Here is a 25398-nt window from a genome sequence, read left to right on the forward strand (position 1 = left end):
GCTTTTTCATTATTCACTAGTTTAATTTTATCTACATAGACCCATTCAGCTACACTGCAAATAATTTATTCAGTGTTAGTACAAGTTATTTATGAAAGCACCTTGGAATGATCTGTAAGCTCAAAGTGCACCTACACTGATTTCAGGGAAGTTTACAAACTTCAGGTTACATGATAGCTGACTCGGAAAACTTAAGGTCCAACCAGATTTTCTAGACTTTATCAGGTGAGCTTCTGAATAAAGATATCCATGGTTTTTTCTGATTAATGATTCCCCAGAATTTGTGCTGTGACAGATATTGTAGTAGAAATGTCCATCCTCTAAAAAAGGGTTAATGTTCTCTACCTTAAAGCAACAGGGCATTTGCCCAAGAATTTTCTGGGAATATCACTGGGCAACACGAAGCACAGACACTCAGTGTTCCTTCACTCTAAGCAGTACCTTAGTCCTGCTTCCAGTTTATGCCTGCAGTCATAGCTAGACAAATCTTCCCTGTATGAATTATGATAGTGACAAAGATGACTTTACATCTTCTGTGGAATACACAACATCATCCTTCTGACATGAAATGCATTTCTGATGCGCACCCATACTTCTGTTAGCATTTCTCCACCTCTACAAAGCAGAGCTTAGAAGGAGAGGATGCTATAAATATATTATCCATGGAGCAGGTAGCTGTAGTTCTGTAGTCTCAAAACAAAGTAGCAGAGGAAACTTCAAAATACACCTGCATCCTGCTCTGTTTATTGCTAAAGTGACTCCTGTAAGGTGAACAATCTCAATTCCCACTGAAGCTGCTGAACTCCTTGCAAAACCAGGCCTTTTGTCCATACCTATAGCTAAAGCACTTTCGTCTTGTGTGCTGTCATGTTTGTCATGCATATATTAGAGTGCCTAATTGCAAGTTTTCTCTGGCAAACACATCCAGCAAACACCGCAGTGTTAGCTTTTGCCTACAAGCCAGACAGATTCTGCTGCAAAGCAATTACAAATTTGACAGGTTTTCATTATTTGCAAAGAGTAATCATGTAATGGCACAGATCGTCAGAATCTAATAACAACAGAGTTAGCTCTCATGCCCATTAAAGTAATAAATACATACTCCAAAGAAACACATCGGTTAGTACAAGGCAGTTAACACATCACTGGAATTACACACTTAGGCAGAAAATTATTATTATTATTTTTATTATTATTATAATAAATAAAAAAGAGGGCTTTTAATGCCTCCTAAGTGGAAGGACCTTTAAGGGTCCCTTCCAACCCAAATGATCCTAAGGAGAATCATTATTATTAATAATAATATTATTATTATTATTATTATTACTATTACTATTATTACTGTTATTTTGCTGAACAACAACAAAAAAAACCCCACAACCTTCCCTCCAAGATTTCAGAGCCTTTGGGAATAAGTGTTCATAGATGTTGAAGGTATTTGACTATTCAATATGTTTCATAGCAGACTCACAATACTGTCATATCCCTTGGCCCTCGCTCTGTACCATCTAAGGTGACCGTTCTACATGACCAAGCACTGTGAAGTCATGAACAGAGGCTTCCTAACTACACTGCAACATTTCTTGACTGGATTCACACACCTGATCAACAGTGCAGATCACTGACTGGCCTTATCACAGGGCAAGGGGAGAACTTGTGGAAATTTAGCCCCCTGCCTCCCGGGAGGCAGTCACAACAGGTTCTGTGGCCAAAGTTCCCTTTCCCAGGGACACCTGTCTTTCCCTGTGAGCAGGATTTAAAGCTTTTCTGGGAAAGTACAGGAAAACTGCACCAAATTTCCAAAGTACAGGGGCATTCCATTGCTGCCAGCTTATGCTCTTTCACCTGCCAATTCACAGCATTTATTATTTTTACCAGGCTAGCCTGGGTCTTGTTGTGTTGGAGACTTTCATTCCTGTTGTGCCAGTAGGGAAACAAAAGAATTTTCTCACTCTGGAACAAGAAAAATATTCTGGCTGTGCTGCAATCTTTGATTAAGGAAAATGAAAAGCTTGCATGCATTCTAACAAATCCTCATGTGTCACATTCTTAGGACATCAGAAGAAGTATTTTGGCATTTGTTAATGCAAGCCAGCACACTAATTTTGTCTGCCTACCTATCCAAATTCTCAAATTTCCTTTTGAACCTAAAACTAATTGTCCAAGACATTTAATAAATAAAACAAACAGAAAACCCTGAAACTGTGAGAGAGTTCAGATAACCATGTGTGTGTCTGTGTGCAAGCATGTGGTACTGTGTGCATCCTCATACCTTGCAGAGGACAAGCTTAGGTAAAAGAATCAGAGGCATGCAACTCTTCAATTTCCTTCACATATATTTAGCAAGACCAAAAGAAATCCCCTAGAAAAGCAGTTCTGGAATTTAAACTATGGCCAGTAAAGAAGAAAATTCCCTGTATTTATATATGATATCCAAGTAACCTATAAACTTGGTTATAGCACAATATAAATTCAGCTGTAAAAATGCATTAGTGAAAATAAGAAAATAAAAACCCACCCCCAAAAATGCACATCAAGGCCCTTTGATTTTTGATGCATCAGAGAACATTTTTTCTTCTTGGGCTTCCAAACAGTTGTCACTACTAACCACTGTGAAGTTAATCACGATTTTCTTCCTACACACCAATGTTCAAGCAAAAACAAACCCAATCCAGACACACCATAACAATATGCACCTGGATGAAATATATTGCTAGCCTGAGATCAACAAACTACGCTTTTATGAAATACTGTACCTTGTTATTTCTTCCTTAAGTTTACATGGATCCTCTGCATAAAATTTTATGCCAAAATACAGAGTGTATGGTGGTCCAGCTGTGGGAAAAAAAATTTGGTGTAGAAGTGAATAATCATGAACTGCTAATTGGTATGAATTGTTACTAGCTGACTACAGGACAGCTACTAAGAAGTCTATATTAACATTTTATGAAACTTGAAATTTTCTGAAAAAAATGTAACATCCACACGGGAAGTCCATACATCTACACTCATTACACATAAGCAGAAAAAAAAGGATTTTTATAATTTTTTTTAATCTTTTAATTATTCACATCTTGTCTACTTGGAATTTTTTCTTATTTTGAAAATTTCACTTTAGCTTTCATTGCTAAATTGTTACTTCCCCAAGATAGTTTTTTTTTGCTGCTTGATTTTGATGTTTAAATATTTTTTCCACTGAAGCTATCTGAAAAATGTAATTGTGCATGAAATGTGATTGCCTGTCATAACTAATAATACCGAATAGTAATTCCTTCCACACTTCCAAGTATCTTACGGAGCATCTTTAATTATGTTAAATTTAGAAATACTTGGAAAAGGTCCTCTAATACACCTTTTAAACATATTACTCTTCTGTTATTCAGATAACTCAGTACCAAAATTCTTACAGCTATATTTATTTCATGCATGCTCCACTTCTACATCTTTTTTTTAAACATGTCCAAATCCCATTCTTTAATTGTAATAAATATAACAGATCTAGCATCTGCAATATCTGAAAACTGACAGTAATAGAAGAAAATCTAATATCATTAGGAGGCACTGCTTTTACTTTAAGAAGCAGAAGGGAATCCTAGTTGGTTGTGGTATGCTAAGCATGATAGAGGCATCACAGCTCTTACAGAATTTATTATACGAATTAAGAATAGCACGACTTATTAGCCTAAAACAAAATTCAAGCACACAGAAATCTCTGGACAATAACCACACAGAATAGTACCAAATGATACCATGTGCAATCTATGTGTAAAATTTTGATACCATTAGGAACTACAATAACAAACTTGTTAAGAACTATCAATCTGCTGTGACTAGAATAGAAATACTGTGCAGACTGTATAGATGGAACATTGTTACTTCATCTTCAGATATGTCTTTGAAGTTCAAATTAAATACATACTGTTTATCAATTCTTTATGTTCAGCAAGGGTCTTGGCAGGATCCAGCCAGTACTGCAAGACAGATAATTATGGAGATCAGTTACTTAACTTGGAAAATGAACACAGAAAAATTGGTTATTCATATCACTTAAGCTTTTCTTCTTCCCTCATACTGAGCTGACAGGAGGAACTGCACTCTCATCTCTGGAAGAGAGTGTGCTGCTACTTATGCTAGTAAAAATAAATATCAGCTAGCATGAGAAAATATGCTTTTCTGTGGGTGCCACAGGTCTTGAGCTCAGCACAGGTGAGATCAAACACTTCAGTGTGGTGGAGAAGAGACAAGAATCTCATCTGCCTTTTCATTTCTCCAGTGAGTATTTAGCATTGTGGCCATGACACAAACCCACACTTAAAATCACCATGAAGCTATTTATTATTTCAAAGGCTGCCAAAATTTTCCTGAAGAATGCAAGAGGTGGGGGAAGGAGCAGGAGATTTTGAGCATTTTATTTGCAAGCCAAAGATGAATGGAATTTCATGGATAATGAAAAGGCATTTTTCAAGCCAAAGTTAAACAATGAAGATGAGAATATTTACAGATCCAAGAACCCCAACACCACAGCCCTGTGGGCACACCTACGCACACATACTTTGTAATGCGTAGTAGATACTTGTTAAATGCTTGTATAGATGGATAAAGTGTCACGTATAGTTACACTTCCAGGCTGATAGGCTGCAGTGCTGGGAGAAGTGGAACAAAAAAACCAGTGTCTCATTAATCCAATGCACTTGCACAACAGTTGCTGACAACAAACCCCACAGTCGGAAATGCCAAGGCAGCTCTGACACGCCGCCTTCGCCCTTTTCATCTCCTGGCAGCCACTGTGACACTCCCCAGTGCTTCCCCACCTGTATCTCCCCTGCACAGGCTTACAAGCAGCTCACCCCTGCTGCCGAGAAGTGGAGGACTCAGCACCTACCCACCTACCTGCAAGGGATTAATGTTGTGAATCTAAAAGAAGTATTTAACATTTACAGAAGAAATGGGAAAAAAATTAATCATTTTTGAATAGTCCTAACCAATGAAACTATCCAATTACTAAAGTGACTAGTTTACTATTTGTTCTTTACAAATACATTTAGTGTGACTTTAATAATTTTTTATTTATTACTATGACTGATTTAAAAGTTACAATGTCATTAAAGAAAATAACTCCCTTTTAAATTTTAGGTAGAAATGACGTTTAAAAAAAAAAAAAAAAAGATGTTTTACATTATAAAGAATAAATGGGCTCTTTTGTCCTTTGTACTGCGACAAATCTGGCTCCCATACAAGCCAGATTTGTAAGCAGCATCCATCCAAGCTCTATGCAGTATTTCATATTTAGCCCTTTTAAGTGCCTGCAAGCACTTTACCACAAATCTGGAATCTTAATTTTTTGTATCTGCATAGGGTTAAACTTGGGTCAAATTCCATAAACCTGCTTGAAACAAATATTAACTTGGTTGAAATGTTTGCTGTGGTATTAATCAATGAAGTCTCTGGTGCAGAAAGATCTATCAACTTCAAAATAAATGCTGGACTGTCTTAATTAGATTCTTACAAACCCGTAGCTATCGTGCCACATGTGTCAGTTTTTGTTCACATTTACAAAAGAAATACAATTTTGAAAAGAAAATGTATCATTTTTCAATTATAGTCTCCAGTTATCGAGGTTTTCCCACAACCTAAGACAATACTAAGAATTGGAATTGTTGTGTCAGTTTTTTCCTGCAAATGTTCAGAGAAAGGAACATCAATCTGCTGAGTTCAGGACATCGCTATTATATAAGAAATGTAAAAATTTTCAAGTAATTCCTACATAAAAGTATGTATTTAATGCTTCTGTCTTCATTATTAGAATCTGAAATTATATAGATTATATTTAGCATCATATCATCAGTGTACTGATCTTGCTGCACTCTAAAAGTTTATTCTTACTACCTGTAACTCACCTGACCATCAGCTTTGTGTCTGTTGTTTTTTATCCATTCATATTCCTTTAAAATTTCTTGTTTCTACTCAACTTTATCATTCTCCATATTCTTTCCACTGGTTATGTCATCTAATTTAACACGCACAACAGTTCTCTTTCTTCCTAGATAATTTAGTATACCGTGCTTGGGGATGAGTGTAAAAATCCATAAAAAGAACAAAAATCCATTCAACAAAGCACAAGCTAAGTACAATTCGACTGTTTTTCTAAGATCTTGAGGAGAAAATATGCTCTACATTGTATGAGATTAATTCCCTATTTTGCCATGGGTTGCCTCCTACCTGCTGTGTTCTCGGGTTTGTGTGCTCAAACAGAGCTTCCTCGTAGCAGAGGAGAAAACACACCTACAGGGTGGGGGCATGGTGCAGTATGAATGAATAGCATGATATGTCCTTCTGTATTTTTATTTCTCCTCTTAGAGCCCTAAGAGGGTATCAGTATGTGGTACACACTGATTATGATAGCTCATATAAGCATTATCAGGTGAGAAAAGAATAATATTTACATCACAGCATGCTGTACAATTTTTGGTATATAGCACCATTCTTTTGGCATTTGACAAGGGAACACCCTTTAGGTTTCAGAAGTACCCTTTCCCTCATCAAATTCTGCTCAGCTTTTCCTGACATATCATGTATTAAAATTGCTATCTCCATTCTGCCTTTTGAGTACCTCAAGAAAATACAGACCTCTTCCAGAACAGTAACTAGCTTGGCTATCCTACAGACCTTTGGCAAAGCCATAAATGCAATAGCAAAGGGACCACGTGGAAAACCCCTGGAAGCTGGAGCACAGCAGGAACCAGCAGTGAGAGTGGCAGGACAGCCCTCCCAGCACCAGTTTACCCAGCCCCTGGAGAAATATATCCCTGGGCCACTGTTTTGCCCAAATACTAAAGAAATGAGAGACTGTAGTCGGAAGAGTGTGGCCAGCAGGTCGAGGGAGATGATCTTGCTCCTCTTCTCATCCCCAGGGAGGCCACATCTGGAAAACTTTGTCCAGTTCTGGGCTCCTTCATGCAAGACAGACAAGGAGCTACTGGAGAGGGTCCAGCGAAAGGTCATAGAGATGATGAGGGGTCTGGAGCCTCTCTTTTAGGAGGAGAAGTGAGAGCTGGGCCTATTTAGGCTGGAGAAGAGAAAACTGAGAGGGGATCTCAGTAATTCCCATAAATATCTCCAAGGTAGGTGCCAAGAGGATGATGCCAGACTCTTTTTAGTGGTGCCAATGACAGGACAAGGAGCTATGGCCAAAACGAAAACACAAGTTCCACCTCAGTGAGGAAGAACTTCTTTACATTGAGGGTGGCAGAACATGGGAACAGATGCCCAGGGAGAGTGTGGAGTGTCCATCTCTGGCAACAGTCCAAATCCACCTGGATGTGTTCCTGTGTCACCTGCTCCAGGTGACTCTGCCTTGGCAGGGGGTTGCTCTGGGTGATCTCCAGAGGTCCCTTCCAACCCTAACAACTCTGTGATTCTGTGAGGCTGGACAGTTTCCTAACCCACCCCCAGCTTCTGCTACACATATTCTGGTGATCGTGTCTCATCAGAAAATACCAGATGGGGCACAAAGTCCTGGCAGATGAGGCAGAAGACACAAATTTCCCCTCCAGCAAGAGCCAGCTGATGATTCACATTGAGAATCACGAGGACAATATCTGGTGTCAGCTTACAGTAATTTGGGTACCAGCACTCTGCAGCAATGCAAAAGGCTCAGGTGAAGGCTACATGATGAAGGACAGTAAGAGATTCAGTGTCATTCCAAGAAAATTGGTCGTTCTTTTAAAGGTACTCAAATACTGCATGAAAAGAAGCACCATGTAGTTTGTCAAAAAAGGCACTAAGAGATTAGGAAACACTACTGACAACCCACAGCATTAGTTGAACCCATCTGTTCACTGGGGTGTAGTTTTATATCACAGAATTTTAAATTCATTATTAAATGTTGTATTTTAACTAATTATTAGAAGGTACATTTTATTGTTCCTTTGGAGACCTGTCTTGTTCAGAGCACTAAATAAATATCGGTAAAGCTATTCTGGCAGCAACTTGTAATCTTCCAGAGCATAATTCTTCCAGTTGAATACTGTCCTTTTACTGCGGAGAGTTTGGGGATACCTGGAATGTCAGTAAAGCGAAATTTGTGTAATATAACCAAATAACTACCCTGGAGACAGGGTCATCCAGTTTATGCTTCATCCTACTGTTCGTGGCCCTGCCAGTGCCACCCAGTTCTGTCAATCTGTTTGCTGCATCCAGCTCTTCTCACAGGCTAATTAGTTTGTTGGCTGTTCAGGAAGAGACCATTTTAATGCTACACATTCATATACACTACATAGCACAGTGAAACCTTGTTCACTCATTAGAGCCCTACTGGTAGTACTAAAATAATTATGATACCACCCACAGAAGAGGTAGCTCACCAACACAGCACTTAAAAGACCACCTGGAAGTGCTCAGGCTTGCAAAAGTAATGGGGAAAATAACTAAACAAGCCTTTTCAAACCCTTAATAATAAAAATGTTTCTTTTGTGACTGGTTTGTGTTCTTTAAAATACGTAAGTTTTGTCTATGCTGCTTTATTCATCATTCAGTTAAATATATAGTGTGACAAAAAAACCTGACAGTACAAATAAAACTTTCCCTACCACAAGCAATGTATTAATAGGTAGCCCAACCCCCAAATACTTTTCTCCTCTGAGACTAACTCAGGACCATGGTTTTAAAACTAATTAGCAAGGTAACCTTTTTCCTCTTCCCTTAGGAAATCTACTGTGGTCAATCCAAAAAATATCCAATCCAAAATTTAAATCCAGGCTTCTTGCCAGCCATTACAGGGCTAATTCCCACAACAGCCCCAAGAGTTCTAGCCATAGTCAGCATGCAACTAAATACATGTTTACAGCTAAAGCACAAGTTATTGTTTGGTGCATGAAAACTTCCCATTATATTGTCCATTCTTATGAGCTTATAAGATTTCACTAAAAATAGCAAGCTAGCAGCATAAAACTACACATCACAAAACACATAAAACTACACACAGTAGCATTGTTTGGCTCATTTACGAACTTTTTAGACGAAAGAGCATCAACTTTTCATTATCGTGACACAGACAAACAACAGGAACAGGCTTTTTCACAACAGTTGGTTACAAAATGGCCCAGGTGCAAAGGCAGCAGCACAAACTTGGCCAGTCACTGTGGCAGCATCTACATGGCAGGGCAGGTGCACTCCATAGGCTGGCATGCAGCTGAGGGCCCGTATCCACATGGCAAGTCCTGTGTTGGTGCAAGAGCAGGTGAATGACAGAAGTGGGATAAACACCTTCCTAATCCACGGGAAAAATCAAGAATCACGGTAGCTTCCTGACCTTGGCCTAGCCAGAGGATAAAGCCTAAAGCTAACATTAAATTTACAACACTGGAGCACCACATGAGAGAAAAAGTAGAACAAAAGGATGTGCACTAAAATGTGCTTTTATGTGTCCCTTTCACAATAGAGATGCAATCCTTTTTATATACATATTGTCATATATACCACTAAATACACCCTGTCTATGCTTCTGGAAATATTCCCAAGGAGAGCCATTTTTACTTTATTTGCAACCACAGGAAAAAGGAAAACACTTTGGAGAGCAAAAAATACCTACCTGCTCTTCATTCACACCTCAAATTCCTCAGGAAACTAAAACCACAGTTTTTTAGCAGTCTACCTTTGGTTCACAGCTGAATCTGGCTTTCATCTTCATGGAATGAAACTTGGTTAGAAGCTTATCAAGGAACTGAATTCATAAATGTTTGGACTACAGCACAGAAATTAAGATACAGCAAGTGGGGCAGTCTGTAGCTCTCAGTAGCAATCAGTAACCTTCTGCTTAATACTGTTCTGAATTCAGTCTTTACGTGATCAACTTCTGTTTAACAGAAGAAATTGGCAAATATTTAGCCAATTCAATAAGTTATTACTGTTTTTAGATGAAACAGGGTCTTGTGCAGTGCTATCATCACAAAACACTAGCTTCAAAACTGTAAAGGCTTGACTTAACTTAGCCATAGGCCAGGCAATATTACCTTCATAATTTTAAGGTAATATGAAGACCACCCTGTGAATACAGCACTGGTTCCTCTTGCTGAGCACTCCCTGCTCCTCAACTCTGCCAGCAGCAATCTGGCACAAGCCTTTGGAGGGGCTGCTCCAGCACTGCAAGAGACTGCCTGCTTTGGCTGAAACATCTCAGCCTGGCTCCCATCTCCTTGTCTCTTTAGGATGGTAATCTCCCAGTAGAAAAAGCCTCAGATGTGTGGGTGAGTCCCTGTCTTAGAGACTCTAGAGAGCATGGGCTCAGGGACACAGAGATGGTTCAGGCAGACTGAAAATGGCATGGCCCAACACACCCTGAACCAGGTGCTCAGGAGCATTGCAAGTGAAGCTTGCACTGTGATGCACTCAGGGACGCTTCTTCCCAGGCACTGCAGGGCCAAGTGAGGCTGAAGAGCACAGAGCACCAGGCACTGGCTGCAGGGCACAGTATTAGAGAGGAAAAAAATATCAATCCTACTTGCATAGAATACGTTTTTACTCTTTTTACTTTCTTGATTTAGTTTTCAACAACATTTAGTGTTTGATTCTGTTCCTATCTAAGACATTAATAGCTATTCCAATAGCTATTTATTGCAAACAAACAAAAGAAATTATTACTGGAAACCTGAGCCAGGAAACAGTGAAAGTTAGGGGAAATATGACAATCTAATGCTTTACAGGCAAACAGCACAACAAGGTAAATTTTATACATGGGAAATCCAATCTGCTGCGTCTTTTACTCACCGTTTGATGACTTCGGTCACAGTAGCGCAGTCCAAAGTAATCTATTTCCACCAGGTTTAAGTGACGAAATACGTAGCCCAGGACAACCGACCCTTTCGTTGACTTCTGTGGGAAAGAATTTACAGAGCCTATTCACAAAGATGCTCTGCCTTTGTCAGCTATATGCAGTGGCATTCATGCATTCAATTAGCTTTGTCTAAAAAAAAATTGAGGAAGTTCCCAGTGCCTTTAACAATTCAGCAGTACAGATGAAAATATTTTACACATTTAAACAATAATTCTGTAAAATACAATTAGGAAGCTGGTAAGGTAGTAGTTACACAATACCAAAAGAAAAACAAAAAAACAAACAAAAATTCCACAGTTCTGGTGAACATAGCATTTTTCAAATCACACTCACCCTTCCAGTACAGACCTGTCACTCAAACTCTGACAATGGAGATCAGGAGGCAAAACTGCCCTTAAGACCTAAATTATACATCATTAACTTCTCTGTTACTAATCTTTGTAAAGAAGGTTAGGTTTTACTTGTTGTAAAATATTTTTGATAGTAGAAGGGGGAGCAGTCCAACACCCTGAATTGAAATAATCCCACTGTTTTCATGAATAGCACTTCATTAAGTATCTACGACAGTATTTGCAAACAATGCTGGGGACAATATTGCAAACAACAGTGCTGTTGAGAATGCTCTATAAAAAGCTCACTTCCACCTGAATGCCTCGTATTTGTCGGTTCACCTGGCAGTGAACAACAAACAGATGAGGAAGATGGAGAATTACACAGAATGATCTCCCCTCAGAATCAGTCAGAGCCTTTGACTATTACAGTCCTAAATTCCACAAGCAAATACAGACATTACTCACAATTAGGTTTTGCTTAGCTGCTTCATATTTTGTAAACTACTAGACTGTAGTAAAATCACCACAGAGAAAAGAAACAGAAAGTGGAAGCTGTGGGGTATTGTTTGTGCTATTTCACTTTCTAGTGGGATATTGTTTGTGCTGTTTCACTTTCTAGTCTATGAGCAAATAATTTCAAAATCAAAATGGCAAATAATACTGATTTAAAAATCCTTTAATTTATCCTTTCTGGTGAAATATCAATCACATCACAATGGTGAAGATCTATTTTTTTTTCAGCAGGTGCATTTGGTCAGGATTCATATGTAATCCCATGAGCAGGGACAATACAACAATTTCAGGTGGCCACTCACACACTAAGCAAGCCATGACAAGGTAAACATCTCTGGTAGGCTGGAAATCACATATCCATGCTATTCACCAGATTTACTATATATTTGCTTAAAGCAGGAGTTGTACTTGAAAGGTTCTCTTTGTCTAAATCCATCACAGTGGTTGTTTACATCAAGCGACTGCAATTACATATTCCCTCAGCGTGTACAGTGAGCCTTAATGATCAGCCACAAAACAGAGGGCAATCTGGAGGGAAACATGATTAAGCTAAGCAGAAAGTCACTAAATCTCAATTTATCAAGTTGGATAAAGCAGAGCAATACAGTGATTTTATCATCAGTTTCATCAACAAGAAACTGAACTTAGGTTGTGAGAACAAGGCAAGACAAGCTATAGAGTGACTATCAGGAGCACTGCAGCAAAAAGATGGAACAAAACAAAACACACCTTAAAAATACTTAAAATACAGGTTTGATTACTAGACAGTGGGAATTTAAGACTGAAATGTAATTGTCCTTGCTCGTTTTATTTTTAGATTAGTTGTTATTCAAAAGAAGCAGAGGAGACATCCCACTAAAATGGACATCGTTATCTCATCATTCATATATTGGACTTGATGATCCTGATGGGACCCTTCCAACTGGCATGTTCTATGTTTCTATGTCATGTAAGGCAAATACCTTCACCATTGTAGCTGTTTCCATTATCATTTAAACAGTACAGCAATGTCTTGGGAACCTAGGACTGAACAGGCATCTTCAGAAACAGACACGAGGAAAGTTCAAAATAAACAAGCAGCCCTGACTCCAAACAACCTTTGCAGATAAATGATGGCAACACTTCCAGCTGGGTACTAAACATTCAGAGAACGTTTTAGACTAAAGGATCTCCACCATCAGCCACTCAGAGTCAATGGCTTTTGACACAGTTAACCACAGTGAGGTCAGTAAACCATTGCAGAAGGTATAAAAAGAGTTGCCTGCACCATGGCTCACAGGACACATCGCGTGGTGCCCACCCAAGCCTTGCTCACCTTCTGTGATTGTGTGAAGTTCAAATCTGTTTGCTTTCAATGAGTTTTCCACTCTGACCAGTACCGTTATTCACAGTGTCAGCTGATTTTATTAACAGCACTAAGAAGTACTGATTGAGCCACCAAGACGAAGTTGTCAATTTCCCATTCAGGCATCTTACAATAATAGTACACAATCCTGGGAGTAATCAAAGAAGCTTAAGCCTTAGAGGAGTTCAACTTACATGACTCTGCACCAGTTTAGAATACAACTACCCTTCTTGGCTGGAAGTCTTCTGCTTCATTCAGCTGAGGACTGCACAAAGAGTTTTTGGGACAGCTTTCCTTCCATGGACACTAAAGCTGGTGTGTCATCCCCAAGAAATACGTACATTTCAGACCTGTTTTGGTTGAAATTAAAGCCTCCTTTCTTTCCTTTCAGAGATAAAAGGCTTTTTAACTTCTTTTTACTTATACTGCTAGGCAGAGAGAAAACATAAATGCCTGTTAATCTATTCTCTTTTGACACAGCTCAGTTAACACTTCAACAATTGCAGGTCCTGCAGAAACAGGTGGTCTGGCTGTGAGGAAAGACTGAGCAAAACCATCCAGCTTACAATGGCTGGGGGCTCTCCACCTCTATATCAACAAGGTGCTCAGTGCTTTGGTTACCTTCAGCATGCTGTAGTCTCCACAGCCCTCTTTGCCAATCCTTCTCACATCTTTCAGCAAAGCCTGCATGAACACAAAGTGCTTTTCAAGGGAACATCCAGGATGTGAGCCAGGACCTATCCTCACACCCTTCTAACCTCACCTTCCTTAACCTCTATTTTCCCAACACTGGAGAGCACTGTCCAGGTAAAACACTGACCCTTGGAGAAACCACCACAGCCTCATTTTCAATTGAAGTTCTCATTTTTAGCCACATGATTTCAGGGTTTCATGCAAGTAATTTGCATCTTCAAGACGAGTCAAGAAAGCAGTTTTGCTGATGAATCCCTTAGTAACTACCTCTCAGTCCTGAAACACATTTTTACTGCATTTGTACAAAGTTTTGCAAACTAAGAGAAGCCATCTTATTTCCCCTGGTAAAATTACAGGAAAATTCAGCAAAGCTGGAAACCAAAACTGTCAAAGATGCTGAAAGTATTACATTCACATCATATGGCATTGCAAAAGTTACATAATCTGCCTTGCATTAAGCTCAGACTTGCGAAAGGTTTGCATTCTTAGGGGTAAACCCAAGTACATTTGAAAACACCATCAGCAATGCTTTCAAGAGAGAACAAAGAATTGTTTCAATGAGTCATAACATCTTGCTTTACAAGTTAGCACTGTGGCTTCATAAACCAGAAAGGCAGGTTTATACTGGCTAAAGAAAATGACAGCCAGACCATTCAGGAGAAAGCTGATTTAATTGTAGTTTTCTTAAGCAAATAGAAATTATTCTTTTAAAAGCAGTACACAGAGTACTGTGTTTTAACATATTCATATTACTCTATATTTAGACACCAGAAATTCTTATCTTTCACACAGCTCACTGCTTTTTCGCTCCAATGAGGTTTTTCTTGTTGGGTATTTTTTAATTTTCTCTCTTGTGTTGTACAGAGCAGTGGAGGCCAAATCAGAACTACCTACTGACGTTAACTGAGTTTAAAGACAAAATCTCTGCCCCAGTAGGATGCTAGTCCCTTTCTTGAAGGAAAAGTGCTATAGGGTAGTGAAGCCTCTTGTTATTAGAATAGAGTGTAATGCATTGTCCCTTTTAGTTCGAACAGACATCATGAAGCTTTTCTCCTGAAAGTAATCCAATCCACACACTCTACCTCCTACAACCCCCCCCAAAAATAAGGAAGATGCAGAAGAATTCATGAGCCTTTGCCCAAAAAAAAAACCGCTTAGAACTTTGGTTGAATATAACATTTGCCTTTTGAGATGCCTTCCCCCATCAGAGAGTCCCCCTGCAATGCAGCCTCCTCAGAGACCAAACTGCATTATTTGCCCTAGGTAAAGGTTACTAAGGAGAGATTAAAATTATGCACAAAGGCAGCACACAATCACACATGAGAGTGAACAGATACAGAGCAGAAACGTGTGTCCAAACAGCATTTTCTCACTTTTCTTTTTGGCCTATTCTTGCCCCTTACCTCAAGCTCAGAAAAGACTAGACACTACTGCAGTTTTTCATCATCTACCCCTGACAAAAGCAGCAAGGCATGAAGCTCTGAAATCAAAGTTCTTGGTTTTTAACAACACAGAATAAGGACCCCTTTACCCCAAGGCAGTCAGCCACCCAGGCCTCAATTTGCATACCACATGTTCAAGCAGAGGACAATCTTTAAATTAAAAATGCTAATAAACATTTACAAATATTCACCTAGACAAAACAGCTTAACCTTAATTTCCAGAATGCATGTCCAAACAGAGAAAAATTTACATTAGTGTTATTTTATACATGCAAGGCATTCCCCAGCACAATCATAGAACAGAAATAAATACTTTCAGGAACTAAGAATTTAACAATTACAAATGAAACAACACAGGCTGCCCTAAGTATACACCATTAAAATGAACCATCCAAAATGTACTAATCCATCCCTGCCTCTCTGCTTGTATTTCACTGGCAGCAGACATGCCAACCTCTTTTCAGAGGTTTTTGTCTGAGAATTCCCCGGATTTATGGACACAGGCACAGACCTCCCTATAACTGTTCCCAAGAACTTGACACAGTGTCTGACCTGCCTGCATACAACAGATGACACTGAATTCTAAGTGCTGTATATTAAGGTATCTGTAGACTAGTTTAGCTTTCACTAGTGGTCAATCCATTGCATTCCAGTCAGAAAACGCTATTCTAGAAAAAATATCTGAAGATGCACCATATTTTCCTGGGTTTGCAATTATTGTATCTGCCGCAAATTTATATGCTTAGGAGCAAACTCCTTAAGAGAGGGATACATTCCTAGGAGCGTGGGCTCCAGCCAGTTAACCATCTCCCCTTGTAACTACTGGCTGGAGTGTGCTTTGAGGCACTGTCACAGATAGATGTAAACTGATTTACTTGACTCTGAAATATAGAAGAAAAAAAGTTAAAGAAATGATGCTTTAAAAATGTTTGGCTTATGGGAAATTAATTCAGTTCAGTGGGGTCCTTTTTGGGGAGAAGATATAAGCAAGTATATTTATATTTACATGGTATAGCAATGCAATTTGTATCTGCACTAACATTAAAAGGAATGCTCTAAGCAGGAATCAAAGTCCACTGAAGACAACAAAGGGCAAGCAGAGCAAGCAGAGCAAGCAAATAAGTAATGGGAAGACAACTAAATTTTGGGAATGTAATTAAATACTTACTAGTGCTTTAAATTTGATCTCTCCTCTGTAATGTACAAAATGGCAGCAACTAGTTCTGTGTGGAGGAATTCTAGCCGTATAAATTTTATTTTAAAATCTATTCCCTAATCTATCCCCTGATATTAACATTATCCAGTTCATTAGCATCTACATTCACCGTATGACAGATGAGTTAAGATACCAACAATAATGCATTTCAAGTTTTCCCAGAAAAGATCTTTTCTGAAGAATTGAATACCAAAGAGCATTTCCATCATTCTCATGTACTTTGAATAATTCTACACCTAAGAAAGGAACTATGACAATACTAAAGAAATTTGAAAATACAGCATACAACCACCCATTGGGAATGGTGAAGATGTAGGTTACTATTGTTTTTCCACTTTTTGAAGATGCTCTTCACACTCAGATGTGTGACCTGGTGTACCTTCTTGTCAGGAAAGGGAAGTGAGCAACCCATGGTAGAGCACTTGGCGGAAGTATTGCACTGGCAGAGAAAGGATGCTGTACTTATTTTTGGCACATTCATTCTAAATAAAGTAAGCATCCCCTGTTTTCTAGGTAATTTTCATGACATAGTTTCTGCATTTAGTTATCTTTTTCCAGTCATTGAAGTCTTTCTTGAAACCTTTCTCATATAATCTTGCTGCAATTTTTAAAGTCCATTTTTGCTGTTGGCCATTTTGGCATTCTTGATTTCTGTTTTCTCCCCTTTTCAGTTCTTTTGCCTTATTTCTTTTTTCTTCCTGTATTTCTTATGCTCTTTATGGCAATATTCCTCATGCTAGTTTTGTCAACGTACATACAAAATATCAGTTGAGGAATAAATACATAGGTATAATCTATTTTGTGTCAGACATCTAGTCCTGGTATGTTTGGTTCTATTCCTCCTATCTGTGATTTCTGCCTTTGTGCCGAAGGGAGGCACTTGAGGTACCAAAGCCTCAATTCTAATATCTCTATCTTTTCCTATGGCCATCATTTTAAACACCTCTTTTAAATTAGGTGTTGCATGCATTTTCATGGAGCATATATTAAACTCATTATGCACAGCAGTTTTAGAGCACAGGGACTTTAAATATGTCACTTGCTTTGCTTAACTGCTTTAAGTTAAGGTTGACAAGGGAGTGTCAGTGAAGAGTTGAACTCTAAAAGGCTTTCAGAAAGAGAAAATGTTGACAGTTAAAGACTAGACACTCACTCTGTCAAACTGCTCAGGGATTTTACTATTACTGCAGCTGTTAAACAAAGAAGTAATGAAGTTATTGTCTTGTTAGAAGAAGTTGGCCCAAACTATTAGCTGGTAGAATGGTGAGCAGGTTTTTTGTGTTAAGATTGTTCGGGAAGTTTTAGGAGCAAGAAGAATGGGAAGGAGAAAAGGTCAGTGTACATCTTGCCAATCCTTTATTTTGATGTTTTTTCATTCAGAATGAATGGCTGTACTGTCAGAGCTGAGCATACCTGCAGAAGCTTGTTTGTACAGAGCTCCACCAGACTGAGCAAAAACCAAACCACATTCTCATGCTCTCTCTCCCTCAGCAAAGCCCAAATTTGGTGTCCTGCTTACCACCCACTCTCAGCCTTGTTAACCTCTTTGCCTTCAAGTTGCTTCTGCTTTTCTTAGGATAGTTATTTCTGCTACTCTCTGGCTTTACCTGTGTCATCCCCTCCATTTTCTCTTTCCCCTCCTTTAGTCTGCACTTCATTTCTTGAAGTCTTTTCAATATTCTGGTCATGAAGTCAGCAACTTTTGATGGATATTCCCAAGTAAACTCTCAATTTAAATTTTAACCCTGTATTTCCAAATCCCCATGTTCAAGAGTAAGGGCTACAACAAATGCAACACAGAGGCTTAAATCTTCATCTTCAAGTCAGTTCACCCTTAGAAACCTCTATCAAGCTCAATTTAAAAAAAAATTTAATAATTTATGTTTTCCTTCTTCAAAAGCAGTGGTGTTAGCATGATTTTGTTTATCATTTGATTCTGCTAACTGAACTGTCTTATTATCAGTCAAGAGATATTACAAGAGCAGAAGTTACAAGAGAAACAGTGGAATCTTCTCAGATGCAAAACTAATGGAAAAGACAAAGAGAGGATATATTTCTTGAAAGGACAGAGACACTTCTTCTCTCTAGCTCTGGCATAGAAAGAGCCACTAAGAGACTCAGGGAAGAAAGACAAAAACCAAAAATAGTAGCTCTCTCCATTCAACAAGCCTTTCAAAGCACAAGGATCTTTGGAACTTTCCTCTTCCACCACAAACCTGTGGGAGTCCTGCCCCAACACAGAGCTACTCACATCCCAAAAAGCTTTTTCCAAACATTTGATCATTTTTAATATTTAAAAGTTTCATTTCCAGTTTGATGAAGTTCAGTTTCTCATTTGGGCTGACACCACCAAGTTACTTACTTCTGCACTGCTGACAGACAGAAGGCAAAGGAATACATGTATTACCCTGAAAAATGTACATACATTTTCTGTACATCTTTGCCATGGTGCTTCTCAGAAAACTGATTTCATTCTACTGGAAACTTAATTCTCATTGAAATGTCTCATAATAAACATCTGGAATTTCATATAAAAAATAAAATTGAAGATTGACTTTTTAAAAATGTCTTCATTTTTTGTTTAATAGACATTCCCCATTAGAGCAAAGGAGGATAAACTGCAAGTATTTTTGTTCTAAAAATAGTTTTCCATATATCCTCATTGGCAAATGCCACCCACACCAAAAAAAAAAAAAAAAAAAAAAAAAATGCAGTCAACATGTTTGCACCAGGACAAGAATAAGCTACCCATTAGCAGGGCATAATGGCTGCTAATGGGGAACTTTATACACCTGCATTCTCTCCTTCCCCTTCTAGAGTTTCTGGCTGTCCTGAAGAGATGCTGTCCAGTGCCACACACTGCATGGGCTCATATTACCATTTCACTGGTGCTAGGCTGCATTCAACTTTAACAGGCTTGACTGAAGTTAAAAAAAACAACATAAAAGCCCCTGCATGGGAAAGGAAGGACGCTCAGGGAGCCGCGGCAGCAGAGGGGGATGAAAAGGAAGTATCCATCACAGCTCCCAGCTCCTTGTCACCCTCTGACTAGTGCTGCCTGGCCCCTCACACCCACACTCACAGCAAGAGTGCCCCATTCAGCTGTCAATCAATTCCCAAATCATTCAGCTGTCAGTCAGTTCCCGAATCACTGCAGATTCCAGCCCTGCATATTCAGATAAAACACAATCCAAGCCAGAGGGGTTTTTTTTTGTACAATGATACCCCTGCACATAAATAAAAACAAAACAAAAGTGTTAAGTTAAAATAGTGACACACATTTAAATTGAAAGCATCGACGGAACCTGCAAACCATTAATTCATTCTTTTGTGTGTATGTGGCAGTGTCACCATGAATTGTTTCACCTCCCCCCCCGCAATTCACACAGGACTATCACTGTCTTCTCCCTGGTATCATTGTTCATCCCTGGCTGCCAATCCTATGCTCCTTAATTAGATCTACCCGTCGTGTAATCCAGGGGTTATTGTGTGCCTTCCCGAAGCACTTCCCAGTTCCTTGCCCTTTCCCGTATGCTGCCTCATTCCACAGAGCACTAACAGCATTCTCCCTGCTCATACCCCCTGTCACAGACAGTGCTGCTTCCCCCAGCCAGACACCCCCACTGGCTCCTGTGTATTGCACTGAATCCTTACTCCACTACTTTGACCCACCTCCAAATCATTTCTTCACTCTCTCCTGCCGACTTTGCCCTTGACCCCACGTGAATCAAGACAGGAAATTTCTCCACACTCTTGTATTGTGGGACAGGTAACGCAGAGACACATTCGACGGCTCCAAATGCAAGAAAATTGTTTTCAGTTTTGGTGCCCAAACTCAAGCACCAGAAACACCAGAACCTGATAGGGCCGGTGTGAGATAGCATCTTTATGGGACTTCACTGATAAAGTCTGAGGAAATCTCTCCTGAGAGATTCCAGCATCTTAAATGGGCTTATTGTAGGCATATCTTAAAAAAAACAGAGAACAACACACCTCTGGCATAGTGACCATGCTGACAGCAATTATAAATGAAGCTCTTTGCTCCAAGAGCAAAGACCTCTTTTTGTTCCTCAGACAAAAGTTGTCTGGTTTTCTTTTTCTTTGACAGCCATTTTTCTCCTTGTTTCACTCTTGGAAATACCTAAACTGATTTGAACAAAACTTTGTGAAATAATTCTTTGCAAAGTTTGAAAGCTGATGAGTAGAAAACCTACAAACAGAACAACCAACTCCAGTAGGGCTAACAACCCTCTCCCTTGCACCTTCCTTTCAGGAAAGTCCCACAAGTTTCTCACACTGAATTTACAGCTATTTCCTCAGAGATAAAATTAAAAAGTCAGTATTACTCTGAACAAGTTCTTGGGCAAGGAACTTTAGTGATAACACACCTATTTCCCTATGAAAAGGTGATGCACAGAATATTCTGTGTGGTTTTAAGGGAAACTACGGCATATTTTAGTGAGATTTTCTTTCCCTGTGACCTCCATTCTTTTTCCCTTTTAGCAAGTAAACCTCTCAAGTAGCAACTCAATCACAGTGATTCAGGCAAGGACACTACTTTCTCACTACTTAGTCTTCACTGGATCCCTAAAATGGGTAGTATATTTTGAAGTGCCTGTATATGATATGGGAAAACTGCACAAACCAGAAAACACAATTTACATGTTCACATACTCATCAATAAAATTACCACAATCTCTTTATATTTAAGAGATGTTTAACGTATCAAGGTTGTTGGAGAAAGATGTTTTTAACATAAGGCTACAAACCAAGTAACTGCTATACCTTGGTTTGAAACCTATTCCTGCAGAAGTTTTTATTCTTTGATATGGAACATTCAAGAAACCGAACATCTTAAACATGATATAATATGATATGTATGATAGATACTTATATATATGAGAGTTACATTTTTGTATCCAGTTGCTGTTTACCTATGTTAAAAAGAATGTTCCATATAATGAAAAAATAACCCCCAACCACCTTAATTAGCATCTCTACAGTACATCTCCATGAAGGAGAATATAAAGCAATTATATTCGTGTGCAAATTTGGATTAATTTCTTTACTACCAGCTGATAGGCGGATTAGCGATACGCATAGCATAAAGATCTATACACAAACACAGCACATATAATTTTGCAGAACCAGATCCTTCTTTCTTTACATTTAGTACAAAACTAACAAATATGTCTGTTCAGTAACGAAAGTTGCAGAGATGTAAGCAGTTAACCCCTTAATGCTCATAGGCTAAGTATTGTGACTCCACTGAAAAAAAGGCATCCTTGCAGCATCTCCAGCATCAGACTCAAGGGGTTAGTTAATGAAATGCCCCAGGCATGCCATCCTTTCCTATGTGCTGTACTCTATGACCCCACTTACACATCTCAAGCAAGAAGGAAAACAGCTTTTAAAACAGCTTTCTGACTATAGACATGAAATCACAAACATATTTCACATTAGGGAAAAAAAGGAGTTGATTATTACCAGAAGACAACAATATCTGTTTAGAATCCACTGGTGATGTGAAAATAATTCATTCAAATTTAAGTCAATGGGAAATTTATTACTGAATTCTAAGGCAGAGAATTTTAGATTAATGTTAGAAATAAGATATTAAGTCTTCAGCCTAAAATTTGCTAAAAGTGGAGCTACTGGACTCATGAGCTTAATCACCTTTCTTTAGATCCAAATATTGCACACTGGTCCCAGCTACCTCCAAATATCAGAGTTAAAAACTGATGATTGTAATAAAAGCAAAATAAACTATGAAACTGAAGGCTGACTGTAAAAACTTCTCTCTTTAAATCCTGAGCTTGCAGGCAAGCCACTGGTGTATTGTCAGGAGTCTCCAGCAGAGAATCTCCAGTTCTGTTACAGCTGTACCCTGCCACAGAGCACTGGATGAACCTCAAACGATCATGTTTTAAAGTGAATTATTTTAAAATACTGCATATGCCAAACACAATTCTTTCACTGCAGGCAAGTCACAACATGGTCTGCAGACTAGACCATTAAATTTCAAATGGAAGATCACTACTTTCATTTTTAACTTGCTCAAAATGTATTTGGTTATGTTCAAAACCTGAAGCCAAAATTACTCATCTCTGATCTGTGTTGAATACAAGACTTTTGGCAGCATTACTATTGTTTACAATAAATATAGCTTATTGGGTGATTTGGACAAAATCCTGTTCACACTGAAATCCAAAAGTAAAAGAAAAAAAACAACCCAAAACTTTTGTTTGAAGTCAGGAGGTTCACACCCTTCAGTTTTGATCTGATTGGTTGAGGATAAAATAATGTGGTTTGCTTAGAGTAAAGCCAGCAGCATATTTAGCAGAAATTAATAAAGTAATAGCCCCTAGGCTTCCCCTTGCATTTTAGTTAAGAGGCATCATTTCTGTAAATTTTTAAGGTCTGACACTTCATGTGGACCTCAGCCTTGCCCATACTCATCACTTTGGCAATGGGCTGCTAAATGAGATATACCAAAGTAGTGCTTCTTGAAGTTCTGTGGCGAAGTCAGTGACTCTCATTTTCCAGAATTAATTGTGACTAAGCAGCCTTTCTTGTAAAATAAAAGGTTTTAACTTTTGCATCCTTTTCTTTTCTGGTGATATGAACTCCTGCTCACAAAACTTCTCTGCTGACAACAACCACATCAGGACTGTTACATGAGACAACACCCAAAACCGTATTAGAATATATATCTCTTTTTATACATGTTACAATATGCATGTAAAATGATTTTTAAATAACTGTATTTGTTTAGAAGTGGAGGAGGCTGTTTTATTATTAAAGGCATCCCCCAGAATACTGATGCTTCCCAACCAAGGTGAGAATTGAAACTTCATCCCAGGTAGCTAATAAAAAGAACACAGACAGTAAAACTGCAAGATTGTCCCTCTCCACTGAAAGGTGCAGTTCTCTCCAAGTCAAAGTAGGTTTCAGCAAATCTTTTCCACCATAAAAGTCTTAACCAACCATTTTATTTCCTAACAGGTGTCAGCCTAGTATCTACCACATTAAAGATTCATCCCAGCACTACTTCTCCCAGGCTCTGCTCCTCAGCCCCCAGGTTGTACTACAATGTCTGAGGCATGACTGAGGACCAAGGCATTCACTTATTTGCCCTATTAGCTCTATCTGAAATACCCATATAACAAATGTCCTCAAGGACAGTCTCACCCAACTTCCCAGTTGTAACAAATCCAGCAGCTCTCACCAAGATGCCAAAAGTGCTTGACATCCCCATCCCTTTGCTGAAGAGAGGGTGGATGCCAGCCTACACAGCTGCTCCTGGGAGCATAAGTCATCTGGTTTCAATGAAAAGGAACCAGGATAGCACAGATCTCTCAGTTAAACTTCACAAATCAAATTTGATTTTGACTTGCCATAATCTGCTGATGTCTCAGTCAGAAACCTGCTGGGAATTTTAGGCAGGTATCCAATCAGTATGAAAATGAACAAGTCCCCCAGATTGCAGTAGTTGCACTGGAGTAGTGATCAGTTATCCCAGCCACAACACAGAGCTCAAGGGCATTTGGTTTATCCAGTTATGCAAAACACATGAGATTTTAACAGGAAATCGGCCAACTCCCAGACACAGTTACGCTGTTAAAATACACGACTCACATCTAGATTGGGCCTGGCTGGACTACAACACTATGCCAGTGATGCACACGGCATTCATCCAGTTAATTGAGGAGGAGTAATGTCAGTGGCTTTGACACTTCTAAGGCAAAGCCTGGACCTGCTGCCATGCAACACTCCACCAAAGTCAGGGACTGAGGTCTTTCATGGATGAGTGGACAACACTACCCCAGTATCTTCCCTGTATTCCAATATAAATTTTAATAAAAGTAAAACCACAGAACAGGCAACAAACCCGCACTAATAGAAGGATGATCAAAGATTATCCAGGCTAAGAAAATACAGAAAATACACAAGTTGGATGCTGAAGGCTTGCCTGGTCCTACGCACCCTCACTTGCTTCCAGAGTGAAGTAGTTCTCACTTCTTTACAGTCAAACTGCTCACTCCTTTACAGTTGTCTGACAGCTTCTGTGAACTCAGCTGTTACCTAGCTGTCACTCCCTGCCACAAGAGCAAAAACTTCTCTTGGGAACACTGAGAAGAAAGGTGACGCTGACTCCATTAGAGAATCACAGAAAAGTCTAAGTTGGAAAAGACCTTTATGATCATTGAGACCAACCACTGACCCAGCAGTGCCAAATCCATGACACTAAACCATGTCCCTAGGTGCTACATGTCCACATCTTTTAAATATTTCCATAGTGGTGACTTAAGCACTTCCCTGGGCAGCCTGTTTCAGTGTTTGACAACCCCCTCCATAAAGAAATTTTCCCTATTATCCAATATAAAACTCCCCAGCACTAACTGAGGCCACTTCCTCTTGTCCTATCACTTGTTAAAGGGACAAGCAACCAATGCTCTCCTTTGTTGAGGTTGTAGAGCAATAAGGCTTTCCCTGAGTTTCCTTTCTTCCAGACCAAACAACCCCTCTCATCAGACTTGTGCTCCAGACCCTTTCCAAGCTCCCAGAGAAGTTTCCCTTCTCTGGACATGCTCCAGCACCTCAGTGACTTTCTTGTTGCGAGGGACTCAAAGCTGAACTCAGGATTTTAATATTATCATGTCTGAAATAAGCTGCTGACATTTCCTCAAGAAAGGCAGTTGATGGATTTGAAGCTGTCACATTTTGACACAGAGGCAGCACAGCATGAAAATCAAGGGCAGGCAATTGAAAGCAAGTGAAATAAAAGAAACCATCACCCCCACTTGCCCAGCTAGATTGAGAATGGTCCATGAAGGCTGCCAAGAAACACATTTTGCTGAATTCAGAGGTGTTGGTTGAAGCAGAAATAACATTACTATTTTTCTAGATGAAGAGAACTCATCTGTTATCCCATTCAGAGCTGCAATAACCCAAACAATGCTGGAGCTTCTGTCTTGGATAGGGGGACAATTATCACGTAGGTCGAATTATTTGGCTAATAGTGT

General features: G+C 39.1%; 1 protein-coding gene across 1 annotated transcript in view; it reads right to left on the reverse strand.

The window, feature by feature from the left end:
• Positions 1–25398, reverse strand: part of EPB41L4A (erythrocyte membrane protein band 4.1 like 4A) — a 116317-nt gene that overhangs the window by 58796 nt on the left and 32123 nt on the right. The window contains exons 2-4 of the mRNA XM_082301023.1: positions 10765–10869; positions 3920–3971; positions 2757–2835 (exon numbers count right to left, since the gene is read on the reverse strand). Coding sequence (XP_082157149.1) covers positions 2757–2835; positions 3920–3971; positions 10765–10869 — 236 coding nt within the window. The remainder of the gene's footprint in view (positions 1–2756; positions 2836–3919; positions 3972–10764; positions 10870–25398) is intronic.

This window comes from Coloeus monedula, assembly GCF_965178545.1.
Source record: "Coloeus monedula genome assembly, chromosome: Z".
NCBI lineage: Eukaryota > Metazoa > Chordata > Aves > Passeriformes > Corvidae > Coloeus > Coloeus monedula.